This window comes from Eubalaena glacialis, chromosome 3 (assembly GCF_028564815.1).
Source record: "Eubalaena glacialis isolate mEubGla1 chromosome 3, mEubGla1.1.hap2.+ XY, whole genome shotgun sequence".
In the NCBI taxonomy this organism is placed as follows: domain Eukaryota; kingdom Metazoa; phylum Chordata; class Mammalia; order Artiodactyla; family Balaenidae; genus Eubalaena; species Eubalaena glacialis.
The window spans coordinates 47,863,143-47,876,038 of record NC_083718.1 but is presented as its reverse complement, the minus strand read 5'-3'; the positions used below and the strand labels follow the sequence as shown (position 1 = coordinate 47,876,038).

At 38.3% G+C, this 12,896-nt stretch overlaps 1 protein-coding gene across 5 annotated transcripts in view; it reads left to right on the top strand.

Moving 5' to 3' along the window:
- The window catches only part of HMCN1 (hemicentin 1), a 508,722-nt gene that overhangs the window by 459,592 nt on the left and 36,234 nt on the right, over nt 1–12,896 (top strand). For all 5 annotated transcript variants that reach the window (XM_061187531.1, XM_061187534.1, XM_061187532.1 and 2 more), the window contains 4 exons: nt 572–634; nt 2,024–2,143; nt 3,052–3,186; nt 12,262–12,375. In XM_061187531.1, the coding sequence (XP_061043514.1) occupies nt 572–634; nt 2,024–2,143; nt 3,052–3,186; nt 12,262–12,375 (432 nt within the window). The remainder of the gene's footprint in view (nt 1–571; nt 635–2,023; nt 2,144–3,051; nt 3,187–12,261; nt 12,376–12,896) is intronic.

The following is a 12,896-nucleotide window of genomic DNA, read 5'->3' as shown; positions in this document are numbered from 1 at the left end:
TTCTATTGCTATAATGATATGCCTGTTTCTTCTTGCTTTGACTACCAGGAAGGAAAACACTTGGTTACACCTAGGAGGACTTAGACCCAGATTCTTCACAGTACAAATGGAGGAGATCTGCAAAAGGAGAGGGTTTCTTCACTAGAGTTTGTTTTTCACTGGCATAAGTTATTTTACGTGGCTTCAAAATAGCAATCCTACTTCTAGAACAAACAGAATAAGTAAATGGCTGGAAGAATAGGACTTTGCCTGTGGCTATGCCTGGCATTCATATTGATTTGGATCCTTTTTCATTATCAAAGAGTAATTAATTTTCTTTTGATTAATGTAAACAACTTAAACAGAAAATCTGCTTCCAGTGGCTGCTTGCCAACAATCTCTGTATTATGATTCATTTAGTTCTTGGTTGAGAAACAGTAAAACTTTTCCATTCTGCTTGTTTTCACCTATTGCATTTGCTGTGTCATGTGTTCCCTCCTTGGCATATGTTCCCAGAGAAGATGGTCCTAGGGAGAAACAAGATCCTAATGTTCTAACAAGCCAGTTAATTTTGCTTTTCTCTCTATGGTAGGAGATCGCAGTAATCAGTGCCCCTCTGGGTTTGCCTTAGATTCAGTTGGACCCTTTTGTGCTGGTAAGGACGGGAATAAATTATTCATTTTTATTTTTATTAAGCTGTTAATGCTACCATTTAATGGACATTTACTGTCATTTTGCTAGATATTTAAGAATCACAACAGTCCTATAAATGTCCCATTTTACAGGTGAAGAAATTGAGATGTGAAGAAGTTGACTGCCTAAGATCACTCAGCTATCTAGTGGCAGAGCTAGATTTGAATTTAAGATAGATACAAAGCCCGTGCTCTTCCGATTAGTCCACAATCAAGTGTGTCAAGGATCATGATCAAGTAAAGGGGTAGAGGGAACACAGGGACAAAACACTGGACTTCGTCTGGCCACCTGATTGCCATGAATGTGGAACAGCAGTAATTCAACTCTAAGTCACCTAACCTGAGAATTGCTTAATCGTAGGATAGGGCTGGATTGTGGGTGGAGGACTAATGACCAAACCAGCCTTGTGCCATCCAAGTACCAGTGCAAGAGGGTCACAGATAAGTAAATAGCTAAGTAAATGACTTGAGGAGCTCAAGTTAGCGTACATAGTGCCTTGCTTTTCTTTTTTTTTTTTTAATAAATTTATTTATTTATTTATTTTATTTTTGCCTGCGTTGGGTCTTTGTTGCTGCACGCGGGCTTTCTCTAGTTGCAGCGAGTGGGGGCTACTCTTCGTTGCGGTGCGCGGGCTTCTCATTGCGGTGGCTTCTCTTGTTGCGGAGCACGGGCTCTAGGCATGCGGGCTTCAGTAGTTGTGGCGCGCGGGCTTTAGAGCGCAGGCTCAGTAGTTGTGGCGCACGGGCTTAGTTGCTCCGCAGCATGTGGGATCTTCCTGGACCAGGGCTCAAACCCCTGTCCCCTGCATTGGCAGGTGGATTCTTAACCACTGAGCCACCAGGGAAGCCCCACAGTGCCTTTCTTTTTGCCGGTAGGCAATGTAGTGTAGTATAGTGGTAAAAATGTGGTCTTTAGAAACTACACTGCCCAGGTTCAGAGCCCAGCTCTGCGAATAATGACCTATGTGACCTTGAGCAATTTGCTTAACCTCTTTGTTCCTCAGTTTTATCATGCAAATGAGGATAGGAATAAAAATACTTATCTCCTAGGAATGTTGAGGAGTGAGTTAACGTAGGTAAAAAGCATTTAGATCACAATAAATTGTCATTATATCTTAGCTGTCATCATTATTGTTTTAGAATTAATCTAACCATTTATTCACTCTCAGAGATAATTTGAGGACCCCAAATTAATTTTTATTTCGTGTTTCCATCCTGTGGCACTTAGAGCATTTCCTGTTACATTTGATTCATTCATTGGCCTCTGTAAGCAACTCTTTTCACCAACTTTAATAACTCCTTGAAAGTAGGCCTTCTTCATACTAATTGGGTCTTTTTGTTTCTTCTTTCAGATGAAGATGAATGTGCAGCAGGGAATCCCTGCTCCCATATCTGTCACAATGCCATGGGAACTTATTATTGCTCCTGCCCAAAAGGCCTCACTATAGCTGTGGATGGAAGAACTTGTCAAGGTAGTCACAAAGCTAAGTCTAATCAACACATTTAAGCAGTGGACATGGCAGTCTCTGACCTAGGAAAAGCGTGGTAGACCAGTGCTCTTCTTTCCTACTCTTTCTGCCCCCACCTTCATTAAGTTGAAAAAGTAAGGAAGAGGGAATACTGCTCACACACTGCCTTCACATGGTGTGCTCTGTGGGCAGGAATGCCTGTAGTGACTCACTCAATCCCCACAACACAATGAGAAGAGGCAGGCAGGACTATTACCATACTCCTTTTACAGGGATAAAAGTAGGAAGGAAGAGGTTATAAAGAAATTTAGTAAATTGCACAATCGAGGTAGCACTTTGGGAACGTTAAAGAAAAACACACTTTTCTATCAGATTCTAGGTATGCTTCAAAGTTAGAACTTGTATAAGAGCCTAGCTGTATAATAAATTAAAAATGATGAAAAGAAGAAAGGATTTATCCCTCTATGCCCAAGGAGACCCCCTTCTAAATGTAAAAGAGAGAGAGAGCAGGGGCATAGGAGGGCATAGAAGTAACTTTTATGGAATGTCCAGTATGGATTGGGCACCTCATAAACATTATTTAATTTTCAAAGCAATGCTGAGAGGTGGATATTATTATCCTCATTTTACAGATGAAAAAACTGAGATGTCAGAAAGGAGAAGTACCGTTTTTCAGCCACCTAATTTATAAGTGGTCTGTTGGATGGCTTGGTCTGTGAAGACATCACACTGTCCTGCTATGAGCTTGTCAGCTACTCAACCCACCTGAAATGACACACCCCCAAAATTCACCATTTTTGCTTTTGTATATTTCAAGTGTCATTCATTGCTTTTCTTATCCCCGTTTCACAACAGGTTCTTTGGTTGGTTTTCTTCAGTTCCCCCTAGTTGAATGACTCACTTTGTTGCAGATATTGATGAGTGTGCTTTGAGTGGACACACTTGCCATGCTGGTCAGGATTGTGACAATACCATTGGATCCTATCACTGTGTGGTCCGCTGTGGAATTGGCTTTCGAAGAACCAGTGATGGCCTGAGTTGTCAAGGTATACAAATGGAGGCCCTTGCTTTATCTTCATTGTATTACAAATTAAAACCCCTGCCTGTTGAATCGCTTAGAGTAAACTCTCTTTAATAGATTGAGCTTCTTAGTAAAATGTTTAAATGTAATATGCCCTGGCTATTTTAAGTATTTGTAACAAAGTGGTTTTGAATAAAACTTGCCTATAATATTTGAGAGAAGAGATCATACAGCATGATCTTAATAGAATCTATTTAACAAAACTCTATTTCATAAGACTATGAATATTTATTGCAGGACTTTTTTAATAGAACTTATTATTTTAGAGCAGTTTTAGATTCACGGCAAATTTGAGTAGAACATAAAGAGATTTTCCATATTCTCCCTGCCCCAACTCATGCACAGCCTCCCCTGCTACCAACATCCTGCACCAGACATTTTTTTTTTTTTTTTTTAACCAAGGATAAACCTACATTAACACATAATTACCACCCAAAGTCCATTGTTTACATTAGGATTCATTCCTGGTGTTGTATATTCTATGGGTTTAGACAAATGAATAACATCATATATCCTCCATTATAGTATCATACACAATAGTTTCCTTGCCCTAAAAATCTTCTGTGTTCCACCTAGTCATCCTTTCCTCCCCCAACCTCCAGAAACCACTCATCTTTTTTTTTATATATATATAAATTTATTTATTTTTTGGCTGCGCCAGGCTTTCTCTAGTTGCGGCAAGTGGAGGCTACTCTTTGTTGCAGTGCGGTGGCTTCTGTTTGTTTCAGAGCTTGGGCTCCAGGCACGCAGGCTTCAGTAGTTGTAGCACGCAGGCTCAGTAGTTGTGGCGCACGGGCTTAGTTGCTCCGCGGCATGTGGGATCTTCCTGGACCAGGGCTTGCACCCGTGTCCCCTGCGCTGGCAGGTGGATTCTTAACAACTGCGCCACCAGGGAAGCCCCTTATCTTTTTATTGTCTCTCTAGCTTTACCTTTTCCAGAATGTCACGTAGTTGGAATGATGCAGTATGTAGCCTTTTCAGATTGGCTTCTTTCACTTAGTAATATACATTTAAGATTCTTCTATGTCTTTTCATGGCTTGATAGCTTATTTCTTTTTAGTGCTGAAAAATAATCCATTGTATGAATGTACCACAGTTTATATATCCATTCTACTGAAGGACATCTTGGCACTTACAAATTTTAGCAATTATGAATAAAGCTGCTATCAGGATTTTCCAGAGGAAGAAACACTGGATACAAAATGAAATTCTTATCAATAGTAGAATGAATGAATTATGGTACATCTATACCATGAACCACTATGCTGCCATTATAAAGAATGGAATGAAGCTCAACTGTTTGGCTTAGACAAACAGCCAACAACTGTTTGGCTTAGAATTTCCATGAGACGTTGTTGAGTGAGAACACAAAGATATAAAAGAGTGTATGCAACTTGTGTAGAAAAGATTATGTGACTGGAAAACAAACAATAACCAAAGAAAAAGGAAATGGATTTATATATTTAGGGAGAGATATAGGTTTACATAAAAGAGATATGTTATTATTTATATTAGATTGTTAATGTAAGTTAGCTTTGGTGGACAAGGGGAGGACAAGGGAAGCCAAGTGAAAGAAGAAGAAAAAACTGCACTAAGAAAATCTTTTAAAAGTATATGATCACAGATCAGGAAGGAGACAAGATGGCGGAGTGAAAGGACTTGAGCTCACCTCCTCTCATGAAAACACCAAAATCATGACTAACTGCTGAAGAAACATCAACAAAAATGACCTACCAAAAGAACCTACCAAAAAAGATATTCTGCATCCAAAGACAAAGAAGAAGCCACAACAGGATGATAGAAGGGGTGCTTCCGTGATATAATCAAACCCCATGCCCACTGAGTGGGTGACTCACAAACTGGAAAATAATTATATTACAGAGGTTCTCCCACAGGAGTGAGAGTTCTGGGCTCCACATCAGGCTCCCCAGCCTGGGGGTCTGGCATTGGGAGGAGTAGCCCCCAGAACATTTGGCTTTGAAGGCCTTTGGGGCTTGAGTGCAGGAGCTCCACAGGACTGAGGGAAACAGAGATTCCACTCTTGAAAGGTGCACATAAGTTTTCACATGCACTGGGACCCAGGGAAAAGCAGTGACTACATAGGACCCTGAGCCAGACCTACCTGCAGGTCTTGGAGGATCTCCCAGGGAGGTGGGGGTCAGCTGTGGCTCACTGTGGGGGCAAAGGTGTCCCACACTGGAGGCAAAGACCACAGGGAATATTCATCAATGTGAGCTCTCCCAGAGGACTTGGCAGCAAGAACTGGCCCCACCTAACAGCCTGGAGGCTCCAGTGCTGGGACACCTCAGGCCAAACAACCAGCAAGACGGGAACACAGCCCCACCCATCAGCAGACAGGCTGCCTAAAGTCATCCTGAATCCACAGCCACCTTTAAACACACCCCTTGACATGGCCCTGCCCAGAGGGACAAGACCCAGCTCCACCACCAGTGGGCAGGCACCAGTCCCTCCCATTAGGAAGCCTGCACAAGCCTCTGGACCAACCTCACCCATCAAGGAGCAGACACCAGAAGCAAGAAGAACTACAGTACTGAAGCCTGAGAAAAGGAGACCACAAACTCAGAAAGTTAGACAAAATGAGGTGGAAGAGAAATATATTCCAGACAAAGGAGCAAGATAAAACCCCAGAAGGACAACTAAGTGAAGTGGAGATAGGCAATCTGCCTGAAAAAGACTTCTGAGTAATGAGAGTAAAGATGATCCAAGATCTCAGAAGAACAATGGAGGCACAGACTGAGATAAAAGAAATGTTTAGCAAAGAGCTAGAAGATTTAAAGAACAAACGAACAGAGTTGAACAATACAATAACTGAAATGAAAAATACACTGGAAGGAATCAATAGCAGAATAAATGAGGCAGAAGAACGAATAAGTGAGCTGGAAGAGAGATGAGTGGAAATCACTGCTGCAGAACAGAATAAAGAAAAAAGAATGAAAAGAAATGAGGACAGTTTAAGAGACCTCTGGGACAACCTTAAACACACCAACATTCGCATTAAAGGGGTCCCAGAAGGAGAAGAGAGAGAAAGGGCCTGAGAAAATATTTGAAGAAATAATAGCCAAAAACTTCCCTAACATGGGAAAGGAAACACTCACTCAAGTCCAGGAAACACAGAGTCCCATACAAGATAAACCCAAGGAGGAACACACCAAGACACATATTAATCAACTTGACAAAAATTAAAGACAAAGAGAAAATATTAAAAGCAACAAAGAACATACAAGGGAATCCCCATACAGTTATCAGCTGATGTTTTAGCAGAAACTCTGCAAGCCAGAAGGGAGTGGCATGATATATTTAAAGTGATGAAAGGGAAAAACCTACAGCCAAGAATACTCTACCCAGCAAGGCTCTTGTTCAGATTCAATGGAGAAATCAAAAACTTTACAGACAAGCAAAAGTTAAGAGAATTTAGCACCACCAAACCAGCTTTACAACAAATGCTAAAGGAACTTCTTTAGGCAGAAAAGAAAAGGCCACAACTAGAAACAAAAAAATTATGAATGGGAAAGCTCACCAGTAAAGGCAAACATTCTGTAAAGGTAGCAAATCATCTACACACAAATATGACATCAAAACCAGCAATCGTGAGGAGAGTACAAATGCAGTACATTAGAAATGCATTTGAAATTCAGAGACCAGCAACTTAAAATAATCTTGTATATATATAGATTGCTATATCAAAACCTCATGGTAATCACAAACCAAAAACCTACAATAGATACACACACAAAAAAGAAAAAGCAATCCAAACACAACTCTAAGATAGTCATCAAATCACAACAGAAGAGAACAAAAGAGAAATGAAGGAAAAAGACGTACAAAAACAAATCCAAAACAATTAACAAAATGGCAATAAGAACATTAATATCGATAATTACCTTAAATGTAAATGTATTAAATGCTCCAACCAAAACACATAGATTGGCTTAATGGGTACAAAAGCAAGACCTGTACATATGCTGTCTACAAGAGACCCACTTCAGACCTAGGAACACGTACAGACTGAAAGTGAGAGGTTGGAAAAAGGTATTGCAGGAAAGTAGAAATCAAAAGAAAACTAGAGCAGCAAAACTCATATCAGACAAAATAGACTTTAAAATAAAGACTGTTATAAGAGACAAAGAAGGACACTACATAATGATCAAGGGATCAATACAAGAAGATATAACAATTGTAAATATATATGCACCCAACATAGGAGCACCTCAATATATAAGACAAATGCTAACAGCTATAAATGGAGAAATTGACAGTAGCACAATAATAGTGGGGGACTCTAACACCCCCCTTGCCTCAATGGACAGATCATTCAGACAGAAAATCAATAAGGAAACACAGCCCTTAAATGACACATTAGACAAGATAGACTTAATTAATATTTAAGCACTCCATCCAAAAGCAGCAGATTACACATTCTTTTCAAGCTCACATGGAACATACTCCACAATAGATCACATGCTGGGCCAGAAAGCAAACCTCAGTAAATTTAAGAAAACTGAAATTAAGCATCTTTTACAACCACAACGCTATGAGATTAGACATCAACTACAAGAAAAAAAAACTGCAAAACACAGAAACACCTGGAGGCTAGATAATATGTTACTAAACAACCAATGGATCACTGAAGAAATCAAAGAGGAAATCAAAAAATACCTAGAGACAAATGAAAACAAAAACACAACAATCCAACAACTTTGGGATGCAGCAAAAGCAGTTTACGAGGGAAGTTTATAGCAATACAATGTTACCTCAGGAAACAAGAAAAATCTCAAATAAACAACCTAACCTTACACCTAAAGCATCTAGAAAAAGAAGAACAAACAAAAGCCAAAGTTAGTAGAAGGAAAGAAATCATAAAGATCAGAGCAGAAATATATGAAATAGAGATGAAGAAAACAATAGAAAAGATCAAAGAAACTAAAAGCTGGTTCTTTGAAAAGATGAACAAAATTGATAAACCTTTAGACAGACTCATCAAGAAAACAAAGGGAAAGGGCCCAAATCAATAAGATTAGAAATGAAAAAGGAGAAGTTACAATGGGCACCACAGAAATACAAAGGATCCTAAGAGACTACTACAAGCAACTATATGCCAATAAAATGGACAACCTACAAGAAACAGACAAATTCGTAGGAAGGTACCATCTCCCAAGACTGAATCAGGAAGAAATAGGAAATATGAACAGGCCAATCCCAAGTACTGAAGTTGAAACTGTGATTTTAAAACTTCCAACAAACAGAAGTCCAGAACCAGATGGCTTCAGAAGCAAATTCTATCAAACATTTAGAGAAGAGTTAACACCTATCCTTTGGAAACTGTTTCAAAAAATTGCAGAGGAAGGAACACTCCCAAACTCATTCTACAAGGCCAGCATCACCGTGATACCAAAACCAAATAAAGATACTACAAAAAAAGAAAATTACAGGCCAATATCACTGATGTACATAGATGCAAAAATCCTCAACAAAACACTAGCAGACTGAATTCAACAATACATTAAAAAGATCATACACCACGATCAACTGGGATTTATCCCAGGGATACAAGGATTTTTCAATATGCACAAATCAATCACTATGATACACCACAGTAACAAATTGAAGAATAAAAGCCATATGATCATCTCCATTGATGCAGAAAAACTTTTGAGAAAATTCAACACCCCTTTATGATAAAAATGCTCCAGAAAGGGGACATAGAGAGAACCTACCTCAACATAAAAAGGCCATATATGAGAAACCCACAGCTAACATCGTACTCAGTGGTGAACTGAAAGCATTCCTCTAAGGTCAGGAACAAGACAAGGATGTCCACTCTCGCCACTTTTATCCAATATACTTTTAGAAGTCCTAGCCATGGCAATCAGAGAAGAAAAAGAAATAAAAGGAATCCAAATTGGAAAAGGAAAAGTAAAACTGTTACTGTTTGCAGGTAACGTGATACTATACATAGAAAATCCTAAAGATTTTGCTACCAGAAAACTACTAGAGCTTAATGAATTTGGTAAAGTTGCAGGATACAAAATTAATACACAGAAATCTGTTGCATTTCTATACACTAACAATGAAAGATCAGAAAAAGAAATTAAGGAAATAGTCTCATTTACCATCGCATCAAAAAGAATTAAATACCTATGAATAAGCATACCTAAGGAGGCAAAACACCTGTACTCTGAAAACTATAAAATGCTGATGAAAGAAATTGAAGATGGCACAAACAGATGGAAAGATATACTGTGGTCTTGGATTGGAAGAATCAATACTGTCAAAATGACTATACTACTCAGAGCTATCTACAGACTCAATGCAATCCCTATCAAATTACCAATGGCATTTTTCCCAGAAGTAGAGCAAAAAATTTTTTTAATTTGTATGGAAACACAAAAGTCCCTGAATAGCCAAAGCAATCCTGAGAAAGAAAAACAGAGCTGGAGGAATCAGGCTCCCTAACTTCAAACTATACTACAAAGCTACAGTAATCAAAACAGTATAGTACTGGCACAAAAACAGAAATATAGGTCAATGGAACAGGATAGAAAGCCCAGAAATAAACCCACACAACCTATGGTCAATTAATCTATGACAAAGGAGGCAAGACTATGCAATGGAAAAAAGACAGTCTCTTCAATAAGTGGTGCTGGGAAAACTGGACAGCTACATGTAAAAGAATGAAATTAAAACATTCTCTAACACCATACACAAAAATGAACTCAAAATGGATTCAAGACCTAAATGTAGGACCAGATACTATAAAACTCTTAAGAGGAAAACATAGGAAGAACACTCTTTGACATAGATCGCAGCAACATCTTTGGATCCACCTCCTAGAGTAATGAAAATAAAAGCAAAAATAAACAAATAGGACCTAATTAAACTTAAAAGTTTTGCACAGCAAAGGAAATCATAAACAAAATGAAAACACAACCCACAGAATGGGAGAAAATATTTGCAAACAAAGTGACCGACAAGGGATAAACCTCAAAATATACAAACAGCTCATGCAGCTCAATATGAAAAAACAAACAACCTAATCAAAAAATGGGCAGAAGATCTAAATATACATTTCTCTAAAGAAGACATACAGATGGCCAGAAAGCACATGAAAAGATGCTAAATATCGCTAATTATTAGAGTAATGCAAACCAAAACTCCAGTGAGGTATCACCTCACGCCAGTCAGAATGGCCATCATTAAAAAGTCTACAAATAATAAATGCTAGAGAGGATGTGGAGAAAAGGGAACCCTCCTACACTGTTGGTAGGAATGTAAACTGGTACAACCACTATGGAAAACAGTATGTATGGAAAAACCATACATATATCCAAAGAAAACTGTACTTCAAAAAGATGCATGCACCCCAATGTTCATTGCAGCACTATTTACAATAGCCAAGATATGGAATGGCTAAATGTCCATTGACAGAGGAATGGATAAAGAAGATGTGGCACGTATATACAATGGAATATTACTCAGCCATAAAAAAGAATGTAATAATGCCATTTGCAGCAACATGGATAGACCTAGAGATTATCATACTAAGTGAAGTAAGTCAGAAAGAGAAAGATAAATAGTATATGATATCACTTATATGTGAAATCTAAAAACATGATACAAATGAACTTATTTGCAGAACAAACAGACTCACAGACTTCGAAAACAAACTTATGGTTACCAAAGGGGAGAGGTGGGGGGAGAGGGATATATTAGGAGTTTGGGATTAACATATACACACTAATATATATAAAATAGGTAATTGACAAAGCCCTACTGTATAGCACAGGGAACTCTACTCAATATTCTGTAATAACCTATATGGGAAAAGAATCTGAAAAAGAATGGATATATATATATGTGCAACTGAACCACTTGGCTGTACACCTGAAACTAACACAACATTGTAAATCAACTGTAGCCCAATATAAAATAAAAATTAAATTTAAAAAATATGTTATCACATTTGTGCATTTATGTGACATGTACAGATTTTGAAAGATTAAATTAGAAGATCTGAAATAGAAAACAAGAACAAAATAAGACATTGGAAATCTCGAACTTGGGAATGTAAGATTAGAACATGAAGAGCCTAAAGTATGGTGAGATTGTTCTTTTGAGGGTTTGTAATAGAACAATAGAAAAGTGGCAGGAGCTTGAGGTGAGTAGAGACCTGAGAGAGGGATTTTGTTGGGATAGGAAAGATTTGATTATGTCTACAGGGTTGTGGGAAAGATGACAGTAAGGAGAAGGGCGTTAAAAATACAGAAGAGGAGGGAATGATCAGTGGACCACAGTCATCGTGATGAGGAAGGAGGAGATGGGCTGCAGAGATCAAAAACTCAAATAGAGGAACTCTTCTTAAATGGAAGGAATGGTCTCCCTTTCTCTGGAATGAAAGAAAGGAAAGGGGAGAAGTTACAAAATACAGGCAACTGCACACAAGTTTGGGGAATTCATGCCTGCAGTTTTTTTTTCCATTGCACTATGACACAGATGGTGTTCGGGAAGATTAATTTGGCAGTGACTACAGATGAGGAGAAAAGTTAAAGTTGCTGCAGTCATTTGAGTGCAAGGTGATAAACACCCACATCAGACTAATAGCAGCAAAAATTGAGAAGAAGGGTCAAATTGCAAAAGTTGTTGCAGAAGACTTAACTTTTTTATTATTATTATTATTCTTCTACCTTCAGTACTCCAGTCTGTCAGCAACATTCCAGGGATAAAAGTTCCTAGAAACTGGAATGGGAGCCATATGGTAAATAAAATAGTTAAAATAGAGAAGTTTTGCATCAACATAGTTCTGAATCATTAGCAAACTTCTACCTTGGAGTAGTGTTGAAGAGAATAACCCTCTCCAGCAGTTAATTCTATCAATTATCTAGCAGATCCTTTGAGAGCACTTCAATTGGATTCTTTTTAGGGAAGATCTTAAACATAATGATCACTAAAATATTTAACATTTGGGGTAAATTAACCCAAGTTTTCTAACAGCATGTAAAGCAAGTTTTGTTTTCCTTACCAGATATTAATGAATGTCAAGAATCCAGCCCCTGTCACCACCGCTGTTTCAATGCCATAGGAAGTTTTCACTGTGGATGTGAACCTGGGTATCACCTCAAAGGCAGAAAATGCGTGGGTAAGGAGAGGACTATGAATTCAAAGCAGTGACAACTTTGTAACTTCTTTTTTTTTTTTTTTAATTTTTGAATTTTATTTTATTTATTTTTTTATACAGCAGGTTCTTATTAGTCATCAGTTTTATACACATCAGTGTATACATGTCAATTCCAATCTCCCAATTCATTACACCACTACCACCACCACCCCACTGCTTTCCCCACTTGCTGTCCATACATTTGTTCTCTACATCTGCGTCTCTATTTCTGCCCTGCAAACTGGTTCACCTGTACCATGTTTCTAGGTTCCACACATATGCGTTAATATACGATATTTGTTTTTCTCTTTCTGACTTACTTCACTCTGTATGACAGTCTCTACATCCATCCACGTCTCAACAAATGACTCAATTTCATCCCTTTTTATGGCTGAGTAATATTCCATTGTATATATATACCACAACTTCTTTATCCATTCGTCTGTTGATGGGCATTTAGGTTGCTTCCATGACCTGGCTATTGTAAATAGTGCTGCAATGAA